This window comes from Oreochromis aureus, linkage group 1 (assembly GCF_013358895.1).
Source record: "Oreochromis aureus strain Israel breed Guangdong linkage group 1, ZZ_aureus, whole genome shotgun sequence".
NCBI classification, from domain to species: domain Eukaryota; kingdom Metazoa; phylum Chordata; class Actinopteri; order Cichliformes; family Cichlidae; genus Oreochromis; species Oreochromis aureus.
The window spans coordinates 21814708-21837202 of NC_052942.1; the positions used below are offsets into that span (position 1 = coordinate 21814708).

At 40.4% G+C, this 22495-nt stretch overlaps 3 protein-coding genes across 3 annotated transcripts in view; 1 reads left to right on the top strand and 2 right to left on the bottom strand.

The window, feature by feature from the left end:
* Positions 1-11641, bottom strand: part of mrvi1 (murine retrovirus integration site 1 homolog) — a 37430-nt gene extending 25789 nt beyond the window's left edge. The window contains exons 1-14 of the mRNA XM_039610555.1: positions 11588-11641; positions 11445-11505; positions 11194-11352; positions 9217-9334; positions 9062-9112; positions 8887-8964; positions 8755-8811; positions 8617-8676; positions 8442-8497; positions 5873-5966; positions 5667-5795; positions 5513-5592; positions 4541-5249; positions 3652-3799 (exon numbers count right to left, since the gene is read on the bottom strand). Of these exons, the coding sequence (XP_039466489.1) occupies positions 3652-3799; positions 4541-5249; positions 5513-5592; positions 5667-5795; positions 5873-5966; positions 8442-8497; positions 8617-8676; positions 8755-8787 (1309 nt within the window). The 5' untranslated portion in view covers positions 8788-8811; positions 8887-8964; positions 9062-9112; ... (2 more) ...; positions 11445-11505; positions 11588-11641. The remainder of the gene's footprint in view (positions 1-3651; positions 3800-4540; positions 5250-5512; positions 5593-5666; positions 5796-5872; positions 5967-8441; positions 8498-8616; positions 8677-8754; positions 8812-8886; positions 8965-9061; positions 9113-9216; positions 9335-11193; positions 11353-11444; positions 11506-11587) is intronic.
* Positions 11190-13133, bottom strand: LOC120440646 (inositol 1,4,5-triphosphate receptor associated 2-like). The gene is made up of 6 exons (XM_039613529.1): positions 13089-13133; positions 12957-12977; positions 12496-12577; positions 12286-12405; positions 12010-12190; positions 11190-11352 (listed from the first exon to the last, which is right to left on the bottom strand). Exons 3-6 carry the CDS (start codon positions 12512-12514, stop codon positions 11190-11192), a joined length of 483 nt encoding a protein of 160 aa, XP_039469463.1. The 5' UTR covers positions 12515-12577; positions 12957-12977; positions 13089-13133.
* Positions 13134-13536: 403 nt separating this feature from the next.
* ctr9 (CTR9 homolog, Paf1/RNA polymerase II complex component) lies at positions 13537-22492 on the top strand. The gene is made up of 23 exons (XM_031735932.2): positions 13537-13709; positions 15853-15951; positions 16299-16538; positions 16628-16745; positions 16827-16916; positions 17238-17494; positions 17597-17704; positions 17786-18022; positions 18132-18350; positions 18555-18738; positions 18822-18910; positions 19025-19210; positions 19411-19498; positions 19589-19737; positions 19846-19962; positions 20046-20191; positions 20276-20347; positions 20700-20835; positions 20962-21117; positions 21210-21352; positions 21441-21537; positions 21652-21764; positions 21855-22492. Exons 1-23 carry the CDS (start codon positions 13665-13667, stop codon positions 22240-22242), a joined length of 3477 nt encoding a protein of 1158 aa, XP_031591792.1. The 5' UTR covers positions 13537-13664; the 3' UTR covers positions 22243-22492.
* The last annotated feature ends 3 nt before the right edge of the window (positions 22493-22495 follow it).

Genomic DNA, 22495 nt, shown 5'->3' on the forward strand with positions numbered 1-22495 from the left:
AATATCAGCGACTTTCATACAGAAGCACCCTCAGAGCTCAAAATCAAAGTGTCACTTTAGAGGTAATGAAAGAGCTGCACAAGAACGAGTATTATTCATGCATGAGAAAACACAAAGGGGGATACAGTACTAGAAACACTCTCAACTGGGTTTATGTTCCAGCTGTTGAATTGTAGCTTATGAAAAAGTGCAAATCAGACTCTGAAACATTCTGCGTAATGCATGCAGTCATTCACAGCTAGTATTTACCTTATAAATCCTTTCACAAGTCTATGAGGGAGAAAAAAAAAGTGGACTTTTTTTTTCCTCGCCAGATCAAATTCCTTCTATTAGTGGAAGAAGAGTTCAACCTGCCCACAAATGAATTCACATTCCAGCTTCCAGCTGTTATTGCCACCTTTCTCTCACTTAAAGATTGCCCCGCGAAGGAGCGCACCGTTTACAGCCACCACATACCACGCAGAGCACAGAGACCCACTGCTTTTCTAAATTATTTACATTCAGGCTTCAGGGGATCTTTAAGCTTTAAGTAACCTGACTGTGCTTTGTTTTAAACAGAGACATATAACTTAAAAGTAGGTTTTCATCCACAGTCTTACACTGGTATGCCTAGTGTTCATTTAGTATCCCAGATCAATGCTTTATTAGTTCTAGGAAGACTGAAAAGTGTATAAAATTGTTTTACAGCCACAACCACAGGCACCGCAGCACTCAGACATTTAAAACCTGAATATTTATTATTCTTAATCGTGCTGTTTGGTAGTTTATAATCAGCAGTCACGCTAGCAGCACAGTACTTTGGACATGAATGATAGAGAGTTGCTCAGCAGGTTCACCAATATAGTCCACAATAAAACCCCTAGCTGATGGAGTGCTATGATTATTCCTCAGTAGGATGAATTTGACTGATTTTAGTCTTACACATGCAAGTGTATTGTCTAGTTTAACATAAGATGGTTTTTATACACTGAAATAATTCCTGCATGTTGACCGAAATAAGACGATAAATATGGCATAGCTTTCCCCAGACTGTATAAAAAGATCAAAGCAGTTGACTTAAATGGGAAGTTGCTGTGTATAAAGTTGAAACTTGCATTCTTTCTAATGGCTAGTAAGGCTAATTTGGTTGCAAAAGTCTTATCTTGCTGAAGCCGCCAAAAAATGTAACTATTTTTCACTTGATTTATGACATTAGTAAACACTGATGTTGCGCGAGGGTAACACACCAATAAGCCAATAAAGAGATAAACTGAGCAGAAGTGAGTTCAGCTTATTGGAGCGACCTTCCACCACAGTCCCAGTTTCTCGTGTAAGCTTTGGCCTCCTGCATTTTGTAACTCATTAAAACACATGAATGAGTGCAGACTGCAGTCCTGTCAGCTTCTCAGTTAGATCTACTTCTCAGTTGTGCAGCATTTGTCTCGCTTAAAACACACTGCAAGAAGCTGAGTGTTCAGTTGTTCTCTTAGCTACGTTTGTGTTAAGTTTTGCTTGTCAAAACTACCATCCATAATCCCTCAGGACAACATTACAGAACAGTTTTAACTAGCAAAAAGGTGTAAAAGGGATTATATAGGTTATATATAGAGAGAGAGATTATATGGGATATTATCTGTAGTTGTATTGAAGTTTTATATGTGTGTATGTATGAATGTGGAGAGAAAAGAGACGTCCTCATAGTGACAGTCTACTATTACACACTATTCAAATCAACAGACGTCAAACTCTGCAGAATAACCTTTATAACCATGTAAGATAAAGTGTTTGCTGTTCATTCTGAAGCAGCCTTTGCCCATGTGGATGCAGCTTCATTTGCTAAGCAAAAACAACCATAAGTGCACTGGAATATAAACTTTAGATGGGGGTGGGGGGTGTTAAATAAACAATTGCACGCTGAGGCAAATACTGTAAGTTCGTTTAACATCGAATTAAAATATAAATCCACCCACTGGTTCACAGGAGTTTCTACAAGCTCCAAACTATGTATCACAAATAAACAGTTACATGTAAGACTGGCTTGTTTTTGAGAAAGCAGAAAGTGGAAATATTTGCCATGACCTTTCTTGACAAGATGGGACACAAGTGACCTTTGCTTTGGCCAAAGTACCTACCGCAATAATACATGAAGAAAGTCATTAGTGTACACATTAGTGAACAGATGTATGTAACATACAGTGTCCTTTCTGATTTCTTCTTTTTTTTTTTTTTGCATATTTCTCACACTTAAATGTTTCAGTTCATCAAACAAATTTTAATATTAGTCAAAGATAACCTAAGATGATGTAAAATGCAGTTGTCAAATTGTGATTTTATTTCATAAGGGAAAAAGCGATCCAAACGTACTCCTAAACCTAATAATTGTATGTGCCACCCTTCGATAAGTGATCATGAGAAATGCTGGGGGTGAATTTTGGCCCTCTCTTCTTTGCAGAATAGTTTTAATTCAGCCACATTTGAGGGTTTTTGAGTATGAACGTTTTTTTAAGGTCGTGCAAAATCATCTCAATCAGATTTAAGTTCAGAGTTTGACGAGACGAGACTAATACAAACCCTTTAAGAAATGGACTTACTGGTGTGTTTGGGATCATTGTCCTGCTCTTTGAGCTGATGGACTGAGATACTCGTCCAGGTGCTGAAGCAGCAAAGCAGCCCGAGACCATCACACTACCACCACCGTGTTTGCCTGTTGTTATGATGTGAGCCAGATGTGACGGGACTCTTTTTTTCTCATCAGTCCAAAGTTTTCACTTTAAAAATTCTCCCATTGATGCCATTTTTGCCCAATCTCTTTCTTTTGCAAGTGAGGACTGCAGTTCTTTAGATGTTGCTCTTGGTTCTTTTGTGACCTCCTGGATGAGTCGCTGATGCGCTCTTGGAGTAATTTTGGTAGGTCAGCCACTCCACTGTTCTCCACTGTTCCAGGTTTTCTCTATTTGTGGATAATGGCTCTCACTGTGATTCAAAGCCTTAGAAATGACTTTGTAACCCTTTCCAGACTGATAGATGTCATTGACTTTGTTTCTCAGTTGTTTCTTTAGATCCCTGAATGATGTGTTGCTTTTTGAGATCCTTTAACCTGCTTTACTTTGGTTTCTATTGTGATTTCTTGATTCAGGAGGTCTGGAAGTAATCAACCTTTGGTGGGGTTGGTGACATTGAACTCAGATTTCCAAAAAATGCAGTTTATTGCAGTTAATTCATGATTTAAACTGGGGGCAGTTACTTTTTCACACAGGGCAAGATAAGTTTGGATTGCTCCTTTTCCTTTAATAAATGAAAACATCATTTACAAACTGCATTTTGTATTTACTTTGGTTATATTATTATATTGTATTATTTTTTGATTATCTGAAACGTGTAAGAGTGACGTTAAGTCTCTAAAAACATGTTTGTAGAAAAAAAGTACTTGAACTTCAGTGTGTTTACATAAAGCATTAGTCTACGTCCCCTGCTTTTCCCCATGCCCCATTTTGATAGATATCATACACTCCCACCAGAGCTCTCCGCTTCCCCCTCACTGTACCAGCTGCTGTGTGCACAGTTTATTTCCAGACATCCTCAGGGATTACCATCATAAAAGGAAGTTGCTTTAATTAATGTGCATCTAACAGAACCACATTAACACAGAAGATGGATCTCTGATATGCATACCATTCATGGACCTCTGTGGAGGCTCACTGACTTCTGGGTTTAATGGAGGTGCAGGAGGAGAACGCTCTGTTCCGCACACTTCCTCGGGTTCAGCCGTTAACCGTGTGGCATCTGCTCCATGATCATTTGGCAAATTTAGATCTGGAGACTTCAGGAAAATACAGACAAAAACAACGGATTGCTACTGTTTCCACTGGATTACAAGTAAAATAGGTGATGGACTTTAAGGCTGTACACATGAAAAATTTGTGGAACACTTTGCTAAATCCTGTGAGAATGTTTATGTGATCCTGCTGATTGTGCTACTGCATTACCACACAAAATGCAAATAAATGAGCATTGCTCATTTTTGGAAGTTGTTTGGAATCACTCGCTTCCAACAGTCGATCACAGCGCAGGCAAAAATAGCAACAAGAATAAAATTCTACTGACCAATAAAATGTCGATTTTTCCATAGAAATAGTACATTAGATTGAAATAAATATTTTATAACATGCTGGTGGGAATTCTTCCACGTGGTTTTATTTTATTTAACCCTTTCATGCATGGTGGTCACTACAGTGGACAGCGATTCAGCTGTTTTTTTTGTGTTTGTGTCAGTGTTGATGGTATACTTGCACATAAACCACTACATTGGACACTGATGTGTCACTCCATACTCTGCCACCCACTGGTTGGCCAGTGGACTGATTAAGTGGACATGCAAAAAACTCTTTGTAAAGTAAATGTTTTAAAAAATGAAGTTTCTTAATACCTAAAGATGAATAAAAATACTTAAGAAAAAAATCCTGATTGAGGTTGTCATAATTCATGTATGAAAGGTTTAAATAAAGATACAATTAACTTTGATCTTATGTAAAGCAGAGACGTGTTTCTAACACAGACAAACCTGAGTTGGAGCGTTTTCTGTGATCCTGGCCTCCAGCATGTTTAGCTCCTCATCAGTGTTTGCAGCTCTCCCCAGAGCCTCCTCCACCCTGTGTGTGATCCCTTCCATCCTCACTCTCACCTGGCTCACCCTCTGCTCGCTCTTCCTCACCAGCTGGGCAGTCTCCAAGGCATTGTTGACCATCGCCTCCATCCTCCTCAGGGTTGCCAGAAGCCTGTCTGTGGTGTCCTGCTCTGAAGCTGCTCCGTCTGTGATACTAACAGGATCTGTGACCACTGAAGCATCCTTCTGATCTCTCGCCTCTTTCTCCGCAGTTCTGCCTTCTTTTCTCTCTGTATTGCTTCCTTTGTCAGTATGAAGAACTCTATTGGTGTTTTTTTGCTCGGTGTGCTCCTGTGCAGATCTTAGTGATGCTTGCAGATGGCAGACCTGCTCCCTCATATCAGTGATCGTCTGCTCTGCTTCCCTGAGCTTTGCTTGCATCTCAGAGACCTCCTGAATTGACTTAATGTCTTTACTTCGGACCTTAGCCCCCTCTACGCTGAGGGCTTTCCACCACTTCGCCACAGCCACCTTCTTGGCCTCCTTGATGGGAATCTGGCTCCCACTCTGACTTTCCTTTTGTTCCCTATCCCAGGCTCTCTGCTGATCCTCCACCTTCTCCCCTTTATCCTCCCACACATACTTGTACAATTCGAGCTCCTGCAGCCTGAAACCACCACCACAGCTTTATAAACATCGCTGTAATGTCTGTAGTTACCAAGGGGTACTAAAAGTGCACTTATCCCTGATACGGTCTTGCACACAGAAGATGGTAACTGGTATGGTTATGTAATGGAGATGCCCATAAATACACTGTAAAAACCAGACACTCTTTTTATTAGCTTAGCTTCTCAGAACAAAGACTAACATCAACCAAAACCAATCTGTTACCATAAGAGGAGAAAGGGAGGTTAAAAAAAAATCACATACACATTGAGAAGCTGCTGCTTGATTCTTGCCTGTTGCTGTTGAGGAAAAGGCCTCTCCTGCATTTCCACAGGAGCACAGTCCTGTTTGTGAGAGAAGACCAGTGAGATTTCTTAATATGTACATTACTGCATGCTATCATGAACATCATCCTCACCCTCTCGAGATATTTATTGTGAAGAAGGTGAGCTATTTCTGCATTCGTGATCCTTTGGATAATGCTTTGAATATCATCGCTGTGCGTGTGGGATGGGAGACTTATATCATCCAAAGCTCTGTGATGTTCCTGCAAATGAAGGAAGCATCAACTACATGAAATGATCAGTTCTGTTAAAAGATCTGCAGGCAGCAAGCATTACTGACCTGCTGCATGTCCTTCATCTCGCTCTGCAGAGAGCGATGGTTTGGAGGCTCACGACTGTAAAGTCCCTGAGGGCTGATACAGTGTCTTTCATACCTGTCAGAATAAACCATGTGTTTTGTTAAGATATTTTATAAATTATAATTTTTTCGATTCATTAGCTTCCTAATGAATGTTAAATGGGTACATTAAATTTACATTAAGTTACACAAGAAATGCACTTTGTTTGTTTACTTGACCCTACCTGAGAATCCTTTAACAGAAAACCTATAAAAATAGTCATCCATCGAGACATCCATCCCACAGAGACAAACAACCATTCACATTCACACTGACCGAAAAAGTAAGCCAATGCATAAATGCCAAAAACTGCAGTTGCACAAAACTGCAAAAGTGAGTCAGTTTCCATAGACATATGGCTCTCTCACATAGAAAGTGGCATGTGCTTAGAGCAAGGGTGTCAAACTCATTTTACATGCGAGCCATATGCAGCCCACTTTGGCCCTAAGTGGGCCAAAGCATCAAATCTCCCCTTTCTGTCAGTTTAAAGAAATCCCATATTTAACTGTTTTTACATGATAAAGAAAAAACTGCTGTGACAAAGAAAGAAATCTGTCAGCACGACTCTTTGGACTTTATAGCATTACATAAAAAATTCTGGTAGCTCATTGCCCAGACTGTTAAACTGTAGTTATAAAAAAAAAAGAAAGAAATTTCTATAGTAAAAACTAAAAAACAAACAAACAATGAAATTGTCATTTAATTGTTTATTGATTAATTACTTTGTGTAGTATTGAAAGTAGGTTGTTATCAATAAAGATGTAAAAGTAATAAAAGTAAAGTTAAAAGTCCTTAATTTATGCTTGTTCTTGTTTTTGATGAGCAGCAGATCAAACAAGTTAAGAATTAGAAATGACTTCAATCGCACATTCAGGCCTGTGAGACTCATTTAGACACTCTGAGCCATGGCTTTGTGGTGGCAATTTTTTATTCAGTATTTTCAAAAACCTTATTTTTGTGCAATTACCACTACTAGGGAGAACATACATGAGGTTTAAGGCCCAGACAAGTTAGAAACCTTTTGTCCTCCACAATGGAAAATGTCTGAAAATAAAAACTGGTATCACTTAAGGCCAGTTCCTAATTTTATAAATTCTGCCCTCAGCTCTGCACTTTCCAATATATTTGAAATCCAGCCAGATGCTGCTCATTTTACGTTTTCACTTGTTTCTTCACTTTTTCCTGACAGGCTAGCAGTTAAATACAGTGTTGTGCCAAAAAGTGATTTCCGGTCTTTGCCAAAAAATGATTGCGGGAATTTAAGCTGTTATGGCTTGTTGACCTAAAATCTGTCAAAAATCAGTCAAAGCTTCTCTTATGGAGAATATCTAGTAATTTAGAGCCAGAAAGAACATTCCTATCACAAAGCAGCTGCTGCAATCAGTTTTTGGCAAAGTGACTTTTATATATCCTTTATTTATTGGGGTAAAAAGTGTCATTGACATTAAAAATTTGTTTTTCCAAGAGAGATCTAACCAAGAGGGCAGCAGAAATTGTAGAAAAAAATTAACATCACAGTTCTATAAAGTTACTTAAAGTGACCAAAAAGGCCAGAACCAATGGTAATATGGGTACGATTACATCATAAAGATACTTCAAAAACAAGTCGTTTCTTTATTTTATATATAACCTCTTAATAAACCCTGTTCACTACAGTCTATTTACTAATATAAGTAAAGACATTAGATATAAAACACACATAAAAACATTGCAAATCACTTTTTGGAAGACGATCAGTTTTTGGCACAACACCGGCTCCCCCGTCTCTCTGTGTACCTGGCCTGTACCATTACACTTCCTGTCATCGGAACGTCTGCCCCCCTTCCTTCTTTCACATAATGGTATGAGCCCAGTCTGTCTTTGCATGTGATTGGTCGCATCTTGTGCCCATCAAAATAAAGTCACTCACTCACTTGGTTGATTCTATTAAGGATTAAAGTTCTGCATTATTTATGCTAGCACACCAACTTACCGGTGGGCTAACTGATGTGGGGTTTGGTGCTTTTAGGAGCGTTATTAATGCAGTTGTCTAACAAATAGATTTCATGTGCAGCTAATTTTACTAACAGCCTGTCCAGGAGGTCTGCACTCGCTCCCCAGTTTTAGGGAGTGAAATTCTAATATTTTTATTAGCATGTTTGCACAGTTAGAAACTACTTGTGTCTGTGGATGCAGTAACGCCAAAATTGATGGTTCATAGTGATAGCTATGCCATAGTGATAACTACCATAGTGATAGCTATGCTGGCTATATCCATCTTTTATTTCCAGACATGGATGTTACTCGCGTTAGAGAGCAACAGTCTCTGTTGCTCTGATTTTCATCCTCCCTTTTTAAAGCTACAGTGCAAATCATCACACAGTTTGCCATTCAGTTGAATAGCATAGTATTGTGCTCAACTTAATTCTCCTATAATTATCAGAATCATAGAAATCTCAAAAGGAGCCCTTTTGAGAAGAAAAATCAACAGTCAGCACCATGTTACATTTATAAGCAATTAATTAAAAATACCTCAGAAGAACTTGGTTTGAATGTTCGTGTAATCTCATCAGCTCGGATTGCAGACCCTACAACACCGGAATAGAGGAAAAAGTTTTTAGTAACATCTGATTAGCATTCAATATGATGTCATGGCATTTACAGTATCGAATATTCTCCCTTCAACTCTAAGCTCTATCAAACATACCTCTATCATTCTGTGATTCTCCACATGAGTATTCTTCATCTTTTCCATAAGAATGTCTTTCTAGACAGTTAAAGTTAAAATAAAAATTTTAAAATGTGACAATTTCAACTTTCATCGTTAGGAAAAAAATTTACTTACCTTTGATATTTCTCTGTCTCTCAGTGTCAACATAATCAGAGTTTCCTCAAGTCCAGCCTGTGAACATACAGGCTTTTACTAACAACACAAACTCATTACAGTTTAGAGACAATTACACTCATCTCTTCTTACCCTCAATTCAGCGTTGACCTTCCTCAGGTTGTTGAGGCTTTCTTCAGAGCATGTTTTCTCAAAGATTAGTTTTTCATTCTGTGTGCAGATGAGAAATGTTCGTTTATGTAAACATCAGTTTTATTTTTATAACGGAAAGCGCACACATTGGGGATATTTTTAAGATGTACATTACCTTGTCTTCAAGCCTTTGAATATCACTCTGAAGACATTCAACCTCATTGCTCTGAAGACCAAAAAAAAAAAGACTTAAATGTAAATAGTTGCCATATAAAATAAGCCAAACGCAGCAGAAAGTTTCACTGTGGGACTGCTGAGAGTTTGACATACCAGTTTGGAGCAGCTATTCTGGGTCCGACTGGCTTTCTCCCGGGCCTCTTTAAATGCTTGACGTGTCTCCTCCAGTTCTTCTGTCAGAGATCTAACTCTCACTGCTGACCTCTGAGCACTGCACACGACAAACAAACCAAGACAAACAAATTACAAGGTAATTACATGACCGACTACATGAAAAAAGATACTGACAAGAACAGACCAAATAATTAATAAACTAATAAATGTATGTCTATGAGACGATTCCTTAAGTAAAAGTTTGAAAGGCCTATTTGTGCCATTTGGAGTAAGTAACTGATGTTTATTTTGTATTTTTTAAGAAATGGGCTTGTTATATATGCGTGGTGGGTGGAATGATTGTGCAGCATACGTTTCTTATGGCTTTAAATTTTTAAGAAAAAAGAATTGGATTTTGAATTTTTTTTAAATTTTATTTTGAATTTTCTCAAATCCACACGACATCTCATTAGTGATCACGACTGACTACAACTGGTAGTTTCTCTTTACCAGCATAAAAAGGGTTTGTTTTACAGCACTCATTGGGCTGACCAATACTCAGAACAATGGTTAAAATCCAAATAACTTGGTGAAAATCTCTTGGAGCTATTTCTTAACAATTCAACCACTTTGCCGAGGTCTGGAAGAAGACCCAAACTGTCACCCTCAGATGAGAGGAAATTGGTTGGGATGTTCAGGAACAACCCAGGGACCATCAAGGCTCAAGCCTGCAGTGAAATGGAAATAGCGGGAACACAAGCATCACTGTCCACAGTAAACCTAATTTTAATCAGCATGGACTGAGAGGGTGTCGACCAAGAAAGAAGGCCCTGCTTCAGAATCAACACCTTCAAGCACAAGTAAAATTTGCAGCTGCTCACATGGACAAGCCAAATGTCTTTGGAAAAGTTTTATGGTCAAATGAGACAAATATTGCACTATTTGGTCACAATAAAAAAGGTATGTTTGGAGGAAAGGTGAGGCTTTCAAACTTCACAGCACTGCAGCAACTATCTTGCATGGTGGTGGTAGCGTCATGCTCTGGGGCTGTTTTGCTGCCAGTGGTGCTGATAGTGGAAAGTGGATTAAATGATGAAGAAGGAGGACTACCTATAAACTCTTCAACTTCACCTCAAATCAACAGCTATAAGGTTGAAACTTGGACAGAGTTCGGTGTTCAAACAGGACAGTGATCCCAAACAGACATCAATACTGCTTTTGGAATGGATAAAACAGGCTAACATTAAGCTTCTGGTCTTCCGAAAGCGATGACCTCAAACCTATTGAAAATTTATGACTACACTCCAAAATGAAATCAATCATTTTAAATTAACTCCAGCAGTTCTGCCAAGAAGAAGTCAAATCTCCATCCAGAATTTTATCAGAAGCTTGTTGACGGCTACCAAAAGAGTCTGGCAAGTCATCTTCACTTCATCCCTTCCACCAATTTAAATTAACTCTGCCAATTCTGCCAAGAAGAATAGTCAAATATCCTGCCAGAAGCTTGTTGATGCTTATTAAAAGAGTCATTTGAGGTGAAACCCTGCTAAGGGACACTTAACCAAATATTAATGGCGGTGTATGTACATGTATTTAGAGCCTGTATATATTATTTTGCCCTTGTGTGGATTCGAGAAAGTCTAAAGAAATTAAAGATGCATGCTGTACAAATATTTCACCCTGAAGAAAAACAGTACAGAGAATAAAATATATGTGTTGACCAAACCAGAGTGCACCTATATCAAATATGTGCAGTCTATAATGACTGCTATTGGTATTTCTGCTCGTTTTTTAATCATTAGACGTTTATTACATTGTTACCGATCACAGTTTGTCACTTTAGAAGTGCACATACATGATATGATATAGTTTACTTGAATAATAAAACAATCTGCTTTTGCTGGAAGTTATTACAGTAGTGTAATCTTACATGCTAGGACTGCAGTTAACTGTGGAAGAAATGAGTTTATCCTTCACCTGATGAGCTTTGCTCGCAGCTCAGTGATCTCCAGAGTGAGCTGCAGGTTCGTGTCTTCACATTGAGCAACAGTCCTCAGCAGACTACTGTTCTGCTCACTCAGTTTGCGGTTGGCATGCTTCAGTTCAGCCACTGTACCTGACAGGTCTTTTCCATCGCTGAAGCCAAAGAAATGGTTACTAATGTGTAAAATCAAACTGGTTAGGGAGGTAAACATAAACAATGGTTAAACTAGAAAAAAATATCCAACCAGAAACACCGCTGGCCTTCTGATGACGTCTCTTCGCTTTGACAAAATGACAAACCCAGCCCTGAAAGGAAATGAGGAGTAATGAATTGTTTCATATTTAATAAACTGAGTCTCAAAACTCTGAATAAAACCTGGAAACATACCATTTGCATCTACAGGCTCTTCAGATGTGTTTGGCCGAGGTACATGGCTGCTGTCCTCATCAGTACTGTAACACAGGAAAACTGAGTGATATCACAGCTGATTAATAAAATGTTTAATTGATAGAAAAGTAGGAAATACATTTAACTGGACATGCCCTGCTATGTTTGTAAAAAAGATAAAATGTGATGGACATTGTAGCAGACCATCTTCACTTCATCCCTTCATATTTAAATTATTCTTCCTCTTGCTTTAAATTACTACATGCAAAAGTAATTATTTAAAGTGGAGCTAACTTTAAAAAAGTCAAAATAAAAATATATTGTTAGGAACTTTAATCTATAGTAACAAAATATTTATTAGATATGAAGTTTTAGATGTTATGCAAAGGTTGCAGGTCCCTTGTGTACAGTTTCAGTCTCACCTGTCCTCGCTGCACTGGGTGATCCACGCCCTCATGGTGGAGTGAAACGTCTCTCTGCTCACATGTGGGTCCTGACAGTCAGGGTCGAGCAGCCGTTGCAAGGCAGCCAGTCTGTCCTGCCCTGGGCTCTGAGCAGTCATGGTGTGCAGGTACTCGAAAATGGTGGAGGCTAACACTTCTCCTGAAGGCAAGAGGGGAAAAGGAGGAAATGAAAAAGACGTCACACCATTACTGCACCGTTTTTTTGTCTAAATGAAATTTGGTCCATCTGTATACCTGACTTGCTGCTATTACACGTATCATACACGATGTCAAGGAGTTCATGTTCAGAGAATCCACTTGTATCTTTGCTGTCCTCAAACACATCGTTCATCCCACAGCCAGATGTCTCCCACACTTTACATGTAAAGAGACAAATGTTAGAAAACGAAATGAATATGCTGTATACTTGTTTGATACTAATACTGGATAAACTGAAACACTCACCATTATTGCCGTCAGACATTGTGTTTGTTTCTCCTGAAGCCACAGAGAGCAACTATGCTGGACAGTCATGTCCCTGCATGACCTGAAATTTAAATAAACAAATGCATTTTTAACTCTGTGCATTGTGTCTGGAGGCTAAAACTAACAGACTAATATCATAAAATTGAACATAAATTGGAATTAAGTATTATCCTTGATGCAAATTGGAACATAGATTATTTTTAGAAACTAAATGTAACCAGTCTTCATAAAAATGAGTTAAAAAATGCAGGTTTTCAGACAGTACAGTTGTGTTAAAGAACTTTCACATGAACCAAATTTCCACCTCTGAAGATTCCTGCAGGAAAGACAATTCATATGGTTTACAGTCAGACTGGAAGACACATATGTTTTTGGTCTTATCTCACATAGCCTTTAAACATTTATTTTTAAACAGAAACAAGTCAGAAAAAAAATCTTACTTTTCAGTCCGGACAGGTTTTCTGCAAAGAAAATTATTCAGTAAGAAGCATCACCTTATTGTTTGTCTTCTACTCTTTAATACTGAAATACTGTGAAGTCTTCAAGGTGCTTCTTTGGTTTTCAGTACTCACATCAAAACCAGCTGACATCCCCTCAGCCTCCCTCCCTTCACCCTCATCCACACCTTCCTCCCACTGCTTGCCAAAATGCAGCTCTGGAGAGGTTTGTGACAATGATGCACACCGTAAATTTAAATTGGAAGTCACACGTTTAACACATCAAATGCACAGTCTCCCGTTTGAATTCAGCAAATGTAGGAAGTAAAATCCCACTACCTTCCAGTGTCAGTGTGTGTGTGTTGCAGATTATTCCCAATAAAACGCTATTGTTTTATTGTATTGTAAGTGATGGCTCTCCCACTGTTAACTAAATTCAGTTTGTAAGCAAGCTGATACGATGTCCCGTCTTTTTTGTGGCAGTTTCTCTTTGAGTTATAGCAATAACTGTATTGTTTTCTACAGTCATTGAGTTATAGTGTTTATGGTTTCTGCCCGGACATAATTTCAGTTGCGCCATCCGTGTGTTTCGGAAGCATGAAGTAGCTACCAGCAGACAACGGGTGGAAGAAATTGTATTTTTATTTTTATTTTTACAATTTTTTTTTTTAGATAAATCTAACTTCGGGTGGTTTTGGTTATTCTTTCAAGATGTCTCGAGGCTCTATCGAGATCCCTTTACGGGACACAGATGAGGTAAATCCTTCCGTGAACCTGTTTTCACTAAGAGGATCTAGCTGTGCTGTTAGCCGTTTAAGCTAACTGCGGCTAGCCTGAGCTGATATTATGTGCCTGCTTACACAGTGACATTGTAACGAAAACGTGGTGTATTTGTTTGCAATCTGGAGTTTAAACATAGTGAAATTTTGATGCTTGTCAGCTGTTCAACTCCTTAAATATGCGTTCAGGCGCCTGTGCAAAGCTTACTTATCGCGATGTTTTGTCGTCGCCGCTCTCAGTGATGCAGTAAACATTAAATTCTACTGAGGTGTTTTCTACTTAATTTAAGAGCCTAATATGCGTTGTGGTATTTCAACACATCACCGAATTTGTGACAGATGTGTTTTAGTTGCAGGCAGTCGGTTGCATTAGTGTTTAGGCTGCGTTAGGAGTGGACAAAATATTAGAAACATATACCAGTAATAGTCCCTTATGAAGACTTACATTGAATTGTTTTTAAAATTGGTGAAACAAGCATTGATCAGTATAACCAACAAATTTATTGAACCTTGTAAGCATTCGCAGCAGCTGAGTTTTTCTATTAAACTGTATAGGTCAAGTGAAATCTACCTAACAAACTGTCGCTGAAGAATTAAATGCAAAATGTTTGTTTTGTTAAACATGTCTGTGAAGGTTCTCAGTCATCCAGGTCATCGTAGTCAAAGGAGTTTGCAAAGAAAAGCGTCTGGACTTCTTTAAGTTGCTTGAAGACGTTTCACCTCTCATCCGAGAAGCTTCTTCAGCTTCTTCAGCTCAACACATTTTTTTAAAATAGAAAATATGCAAGAGAGAAGATGGAAACCATTTTTTAAAGTAAAAATATAAGTAGAATAGAATAGAATAATCCTTTAATTGTCCCACAAGGGGAAATTTGGTTGTAACAGCAGCCAAAAAGACACATATACAAACAAACAGTACACAGGACACAGAACAGAAACGTACACAGTTTTTCTTACATATTTACATTAAGGACAATGGTTACTATATACAGAAAGTACTGTACAGTTATTAAATTAAATATAAATAACTACAGATAAGAGGCAAACCAGGTTGTAGTGCGAATCGGTTAATTAACTTATTGCAGTTACAGTGCTGATGTAAACATCTATGTTTGTTGGGAGCAGTTCTGATTGTACAATCTGACAGCTGCGGGGAGGAAGGACCTGCGGAAACGCTCCTTCATGCATCTAGGATGCAGCAGTCTGTCACTGAAGGAGCTCTGCAGTTCAGCAACATTTCCATGCATGGGGTGGGAGACTCTGTCCATCAGAGATGTTATTTTGGCCAGAGTCCTTCTGTCTCCCACCACCTGCACTGGGTCCAGGGTGCATCCCAGAACAGAGCTGGCCTTCCTAATGAGTTTATCCAACCTCTTCCTCTCAGCTGCCGATAAACTGCTGCTCCAACATACCACACTGTAAAAAATGACAGATGCCACCACAGAGTCATAGAAGGTCTTTAAAAGCGCTCCCTATACTCCAAATGACCTCAGCCGCCTCAGCAGGTAGAGTCTGCTACACATTAAGTACACACTTAATGTAAAATTAAAATCAAATATTCCAAAGTTAAAGCAACACTATGTACAGTACAGAGTTATAAAGTCTGATGGCCACAGGGAGGCATGGTTATCGGTCTCTGGGTTCTGTGCATAGAGGATGACACTGGCCATCACAGACTCGTAAAAGATCGGGAGCATCATCCCGTAAGTATTAAAGTTCCTCAGACATTGGTCATTAGACAGTAAAGACAAATTTGATTCTCCTTGTAGACTTCTGTGTTTTTAATCAGTGTAAACACCGAGGTATTTGTAATCCCCCATCGTCTCCACACAGCCCCCTTGGATGGAAATGGGGGTCGCTGGAGTTCTCGGCCTATTCATGCCCACAACCCATTCCTTAGTCTTTGCCACATTAAGATGCAGATGGTTTTCTTGCAGCACGTAACAAAGTTTCCAGTTTCTAATTCATAACACTCTGAAGTGATACGTGTCAGGATTTGCACTACTATTACAATAAAATAATATAATGCACATATAATCTGCATAGATATGTCTTTCCACTGGCAACACCATGCATGCTGAGGTACTTACTATAATAACATACATATTTGTGTTTTCCAGGTCATCGAGCTCGACTTCGACCAACTTCCTGAAGGAGATGAGGTCATCAGTATCTTGAAGCAGGAGCACACGCAGCTGCACATTTGGATTGCTCTGGCGGTGAGTCGATACATCAGCCTTAGACTTTGTGGTTTTTGTTCTGCAAATAATAATTAGGCTCTCTTTTCAGTTTTTCCCAAACATCAATGTGACAGCTCACAGTATTTTATTTTCTCAGCCCAAAATAGAAATGTAGATGCGACAGAGAAGCAAAATCGCACATTTGAGAACCAGAAAATTTCAATAAGTGACCTTAAAATAAACAGTACATTTCTTGTCGATCAGGTAGTTGTTAGATTGAGATTAAGTACTGCACTAACTGATGTGTGTCTAAATGTTAATTTGATGAAACAAACAATGTGAAATTCCAATCGAGTGTGACAGTTTTCCTTCTATTTCTTCTTAAGTTGGAGTACTACAAACAGGGCAAAACAGAGGACTTTGTAAAGCTTTTAGAGGCAGCACGTATTGATGGAAACCTCGACTACAGAGACCACGAAAAAGACCAGATGACCTGTCTGGACACACTGGCAGCTTACTATGTCCAGCAAGCACGTAAAGAGAAAAACAAAGATGCCAAGAAGGAGCTCATCACACAGGCTACGCTCCTGTATACTATGGCAGACAAGATCATCATGTATGATCAGGTAGGAAAAAAAGTCTATCATAGCAGGTGATAAATGAGCTTATTTTTCTTGCATTTTGAGTAAATCGAACCTGCTGTTGTCTCAATCAGAACCATTTGTTGGGAAGAGCCTGTTTCTGCCTGCTGGAAGGAGACAAGATGGACCAGGCTGATGCTCAGTTCCACTTTGTCCTCAACCAGTCCACCAATAACATCCCTGCTTTGCTTGGTAACGTGAATATGAAACAGTGTAGGATTGAAATGGACTACATTGATTGACTGAAGTAATAACAATGTTGTTGTTAAACAGGTAAGGCTTGCATCTCCTTCAATAAAAAGGATTACAGAGGAGCGCTGGCGTACTACAAAAAGGCTCTGCGTACAAACCCCGGCTGCCCAGGTAAACCAATAACATGTAATGTCTTTAAACACTTCCCGCATGCCTGTATTTCATTTATTATTGTTGTTATTATCATCATCAATATTATGATGAAAATATTATTGTTGCAGCAGCAACAAGAGACAGTATGTTCATGTTTTATGTGGCAAAGACATGTAGGTGATGAGCCACTTCATTGTTAACTTAAACATAAATACAATTTATGAACAGAAGATCCTTGATTTTAAAAACACAGGACCACAGATAATATATTTGCCCTTCACTCACATTGGTTATAAAATGAATGTTCCCAACTTGTTTTTTTGTCTTGTTTTTGTGTAGCTGAGGTGAGGCTGGGGATGGGCCACTGTTTCGTCAAGCTCAACAAACTGGAGAAGGCTCGTTTGGCTTTCGGTCGAGCCCTGGAGCTTAACTCAAAGTGTGTGGGAGCGCTCGTTGGTTTGGCTGTTTTAGAGCTCAACAACAAAGAGGCAGACTCCATCAAGAACGGAGTGCAGCTTCTTTCGCGGGCCTACACCATCGACCCCAGCAACCCCATGGTACTCAACCACCTCGCCAACCACTTCTTCTTCAAAAAGGTAATCACGGCTGTGTTGTTGAAATGCGGTGAAAATATAAGTTCTAGCCTTTCGCTGTTATTAACTGTTCTTCGTGCCTATGTGCTTTCTGCTTCCTCTCAGGACTACAGTAAAGTGCAGCATCTCGCTCTGCATGCTTTCCACAACACAGAAGTTGAGGCCATGCAGGCTGAGAGCTGCTATCAGTTAGCTCGCTCATTTCACGTGCAGGTATGATCCCAACCAGCCATGTGCAAGTTTGTTATTGTTTACTGAGGTCGCCATTCATATCTGTCCTTCCTTCTTCCACAGGAGGACTACGACCAAGCGTTTCAGTATTATTACCAAGCCACTCAGTTTGCCTCGTCCACCTTTGTGCTGCCGTTCTTCGGCCTGGGGCAGATGTATGTGTATCGACGAGACAAAGAAAATGCAGCGCAGTGCTTTGAAAAGGTTTTAAAGGCTTACCCCAACAACTATGAGACTATGAAAATCCTTGGGTCTCTCTATGCAACGTCTGACGATCAGGAAAAAAGAGACATTGCAAAAGTGTGTATTCTCATGTCACTTACCCCATAGCTTGGAAAATTGTGCCAGACATATTTTGATAAATATGTTTAATGGTTCCTGGATATATTCCACTGTTTTTGTTTCATAGGGGCACTTGAAGAAAGTAACAGAGCAGTACCCAGATGATGTGGAGGCGTGGATTGAGCTGGCACAGATTCTGGAGCAGACAGACATCCAAGGAGCGCTATCCGCTTACGGCACAGCTACACGCATCCTGCAGGAGAAGGTGCAGGCTGACGTTCCCCCCGAGATTCTCAACAACCTGGGGGCTCTGCACTTCAGACTGGGCAACCTAGGGGAAGCCAAGGTAGCTAATAATATACCGTAAATGCAGTTTAACCTGAGAGCTCCTGAACCAAGTATAGCTTCATTTAGTTGGGAATTTATTCAGTTAATATGGAACTGCAGAATATTTCTGGATGTCTGTGGTATTTACTGATCATCGAGTGTGCATAACTCTGTATAAATAGTAGCGCTAATTCGAGACGGGGTCATGTCTTGTTCCCACCAGAAATATTTTCTAGCTTCTCTGGAGCGAGCCAAAGCCGAAGGAGAGCATGACGAGCATTACTACAATGCCATTTCTGTCACCACCTCCTACAATCTGGCCCGTCTGTACGAGGCTATGTGTGAATTCCATGAAGCCGAGAAACTCTACAAAAACATCCTCAGAGAACATCCCAACTATGTGGATTGTAAGCGTACATCGATAAAACATGAGCCTACAAAAAGAAAAAAAACAAGTTTCCACTCTGTGATTGTTTATTTTGGCCTGCAGGTTATTTGCGTCTTGGAGCGATGGCTCGGGACAAAGGAAACTTCTATGAAGCCTCTGACTGGTTCAAAGAAGCTCTTCAGATTAATCAGGTACAGCCTGGTGTTATATGTCATCGATAGACAAAGTCTGCTGCAAAAACTCTTTTTTTTTTTTTTTTTTTTTTTTTTTTTTTTTTTTTCCATTAAGTGATATCTGTTCTGCAGGATCACCCGGATGCCTGGTCCCTGATAGGAAATCTTCACTTGGCCAAACAGGAGTGGGGTCCAGGTCAAAAGAAGTTTGAACGTATTCTCAAGCAGCCGTCCACGCAGAACGACACCTACTCCATGCTGGCTCTGGGTAACGTGTGGTTACAGACGCTGCACCAGCCCACCAGAGACCGTGAAAAGGTAAACCCGCTGTCGAGACACCGATTGAATATTTAACTGTGTGAGAGAGCTTAAAGAACACTTGTAAAACAGCAGAGCAGTTCACTGAATGCTATTGCTAAATAAACACAGGCAGCTGATTAGCATAGTTGTTACAAACTTCAGCTATGTGCAGGGACTTGAGTAAAACGTGTGCTCGCTGGTGATAAATGTCTCGGTAGGAAAAGAGACACCAAGATCGAGCCCTGGCAATCTACAAGCAAGTCCTGCGAAATGATGCCAAGAACCTCTATGCCGCCAATGGCATCGGTCAGCAACTCTTCAGTCTCTCTTATCTTTTTTTATCTGTTCTGCTCTGTGTATTTTGCATTAAGGATATGCATATATTTTTATGTCTAGGTGCCGTCCTTGCCCACAAGGGCTACTTCAGAGAGGCGCGAGATGTTTTTGCGCAGGTGAGGGAGGCCACAGCCGAAATCAGTGACGTGTGGCTAAATCTGGCTCACATCTACGTGGAGCAGAAGCAGTACATCAGCGCCGTGCAGATGGTAAACTCCTCGCTTGTGTTAAACTGTTACAGTTTTTGTCTTTCCTATGTTATTTTTCTCCTTTACCTTTTCCATTTCAGTTAAGTCTTTTTTTTCTCTGCCCGACAGTACGAGAACTGCCTGAAGAAGTTTTACAAATATCAGAACACAGAGGTGCTGCTTTACCTCGCACGTGCGCTCTTCAAATGTGGCAAACTGCAAGAGTGCAAACAGATGCTTCTGAAGGTAAAATGAAATCAGAGGCTTATGCTTCATTCTGCAGTGTGGGGGGAAGTGTAACTCTGTCTTTCTGGTGTTCCTACATCAAGGCCCGTCACGTGGCACCCAATGACACAGTGCTGATGTTTAATGTGGCCCTGGTGCTTCAGAGACTGGCCACCCTTGTGCTTAAAGATGAGAAGAGCAACTTGAAGGCTGTGCTCAGTGCTGTCAAAGAGCTGGAACTGGCTCACAGGTAATGATTTGATTTATGTTCCCACCTCCCTGCCTCTTCCTCTGGCTGTCCTTTACTAATCCTGCAGTGTCATCTCCCTCACAGGTACTTCAGCTACCTCAGCAAGGCTGGAGACAAGATGAGGTTTGACCTCGCTCTCGCTGCTTCCGAGGCCAGGTCAGTCTGAGTTGTTTCACAGTTCAAAATATTCCTTATTTAGTTTATACTGATCCTGGGTCTGTGCAGCCTTTTAGTTCATCCACAGATTGTTTTAGCTTCTTTCTGACCTCCAGTCTTCTGATTGGCTGCCCCTCATAAAACAGCAGGTTTGTGGGGTTGTGGTGTGGATCTGGTTCCCACTGACATCATACAGAGCCAAGAGTAGAAAGACCAGTTTGAAATGGAGTGTGATAATTTGGCAGTACTTCTATCAGTCTTTAACTTAATTTAAAGAGCTTTTTTCTTTTGGTGCTGTGTTTGGTGTCTTTTGTAACCTAATTTGGAATATTGGTGTGTTTTGGGAATGCAGGCAGTGCTCTGACTTGCTGAGTCAGGCTCAGTACCATGTAGCTAGAGCCAGAAAGCAGGACGAGGAGGAGAAGGAGCTTCGAGCCAAACAAGAGCAGGAGAGAGACCTGCTGCGCCAACAGCTGTTAAAGGAACAGGTACCATTTTTTTTAAGTAATCACCATGATGCATTTTATTTTGCCCATAATGTCTGACTGTGATTCATTTTTTGTATAAACTAATCAGTCATCTGTTGGGGTGTCTCAATAACTAACTTTCTTTAGGAGGAAAAGAGGAACAGAGAGGTGGAGGAGCAGAAGAAGCTTTTGGAGCAGAGAGCTTTGTATGTGGAAAAGACCAAGAACCTGCTGACCTTTGCAGAGGGATCAAAGGAAATGCCCAAAGAAAAGAAGAAGGGCAGCGGTGGTGGAGGAGGACGTGTGAGTGTTAATACTGCTAAACTCAGCAGCAAGCTCTAAACTGCACTTAATGCACTGTGGATAATACTGTTTCTTTTGTTTTTCTCTCCAAGCGTAAGAAAGGAGGCGACATGGACGATTTTGTTAATGACGAGTCTGACGAGGACCTGCCGTTGAAGAAGAAGAAGAAGAGAAAGGCCAGTAGCAGCGAACAGGAGGAGGATGAGAAGGGAGAGAGGAAGAAGAAGAAGAGGAGGTAAGTGTTCTGCAGTGAATGCCAAACGTTGTTTAGTCTGATCGCAGAGCACAACATTCAGATTCTGGGATTCAATTTTGTGTTGCAGACCTGCTAAAGGAGGAGAAGATGACAGCGATGAGGAAGGAACGTCACGACCCAAGAAGCAGCGCAAACCCAAAGAAGGACGCAAGAAGATTGAGAAGGTCCACTTTAGTCTTTATTTGCTGTTTTTCTCTGTCTCAATTAGTTTTCAGAATTTACAAAATCAGTTTTCAGCTCCAGTTTCTCTTATAATTGTAACATCTTTCTCATTTCAGGCTCAGCCTGAGCGTCTGCCACAGTCTCTTAAAGGAAAGATCAAATCTAAGGCTATCATCTCGTCTTCTGAGTCCTCCTCAGATGAGGATGGACTGAAAATAGCAGAAGACAGGTAAAAGCTTAATGTGAGGTTTTTACAGTATTAAGAAGACTTGAAAACATTATTTGACACAAACGTCATGGCGCTCTTTCTCCCATCCAGACATCAAAGAGACAGTGGTTCGGGATCTGACGATGAAGTCGGCCACAGGAAGCGCATTGCATCTGACAGCGACTCCGACGGCGGCCGTAACCGCTCCGGTAGTGAGGCAGGCAGCCCTCGGCGCTCCGTCGGCTCTGACGACGACGAATCTGGCAGTGACCGTCCAGTGAAGAAGAGAAGGGTGCAGAGGCAGTCCGACTCTGAACAGTCGGACAATGAGAGCAAGAGGAGTCGGTCGGGATCAGACGACGAATCGAGGGCCGGATCACCCGCCGCGGCATCAGACCGAGGATCTGAAGCGGGATCGGACAACGAGGGCTCCCCACGCCGCTCCGACAATGGCTCCGAGCAGGAGGCCTCCAACAACGAAGATGATGACAGTGATTAACTCTTCACATCACCCAGACTCATGTAACGCCGAGAAAACTCTTAAACATCTGCATTTGTGTTTGAAATAAAAGCAGAATTTCTGTCCGTATGATCATTTTTAATTTAGTTTAGAAGAGCATCTCTTTTTGCGCATAGCGTTTTTGGTCACGTCTTACTGGGAATTTCTTTTCTCAATGTTTTGTTAAAATTTGCTAAAATGTGTAAAGAAAAAAAGTGAAATAAAAAACCGCCCAAAAACTTCCTGCTTATTT

Coding starts and splice junctions, on each gene's coding strand:
- ctr9 (XM_031735932.2), top strand. CDS start 13,665: ATGTCTCGAGGCTCTATCGAGATCCCTTTACGGGACACAGATGAG. Junction 19,963..20,045: donor GCAAACAGATGCTTCTGAAG/GTAAAATGAAAT, acceptor TCCTACATCAAG/GCCCGTCACGTGGCACCCAA. Junction 20,348..20,699: donor CTCGCTGCTTCCGAGGCCAG/GTCAGTCTGAGT, acceptor TTGGGAATGCAG/GCAGTGCTCTGACTTGCTGA.
- LOC120440646 (XM_039613529.1), bottom strand. Junction 12,191..12,285: donor GTGTAATAGCAGCAAGTCAG/GTATACAGATGG, acceptor TCTTGCCTTCAG/GAGAAGTGTTAGCCTCCACC. Junction 11,353..12,009: donor ACCCAGTGCAGCGAGGACAG/GTGAGACTGAAA, acceptor CTTTGGCTTCAG/CGATGGAAAAGACCTGTCAG.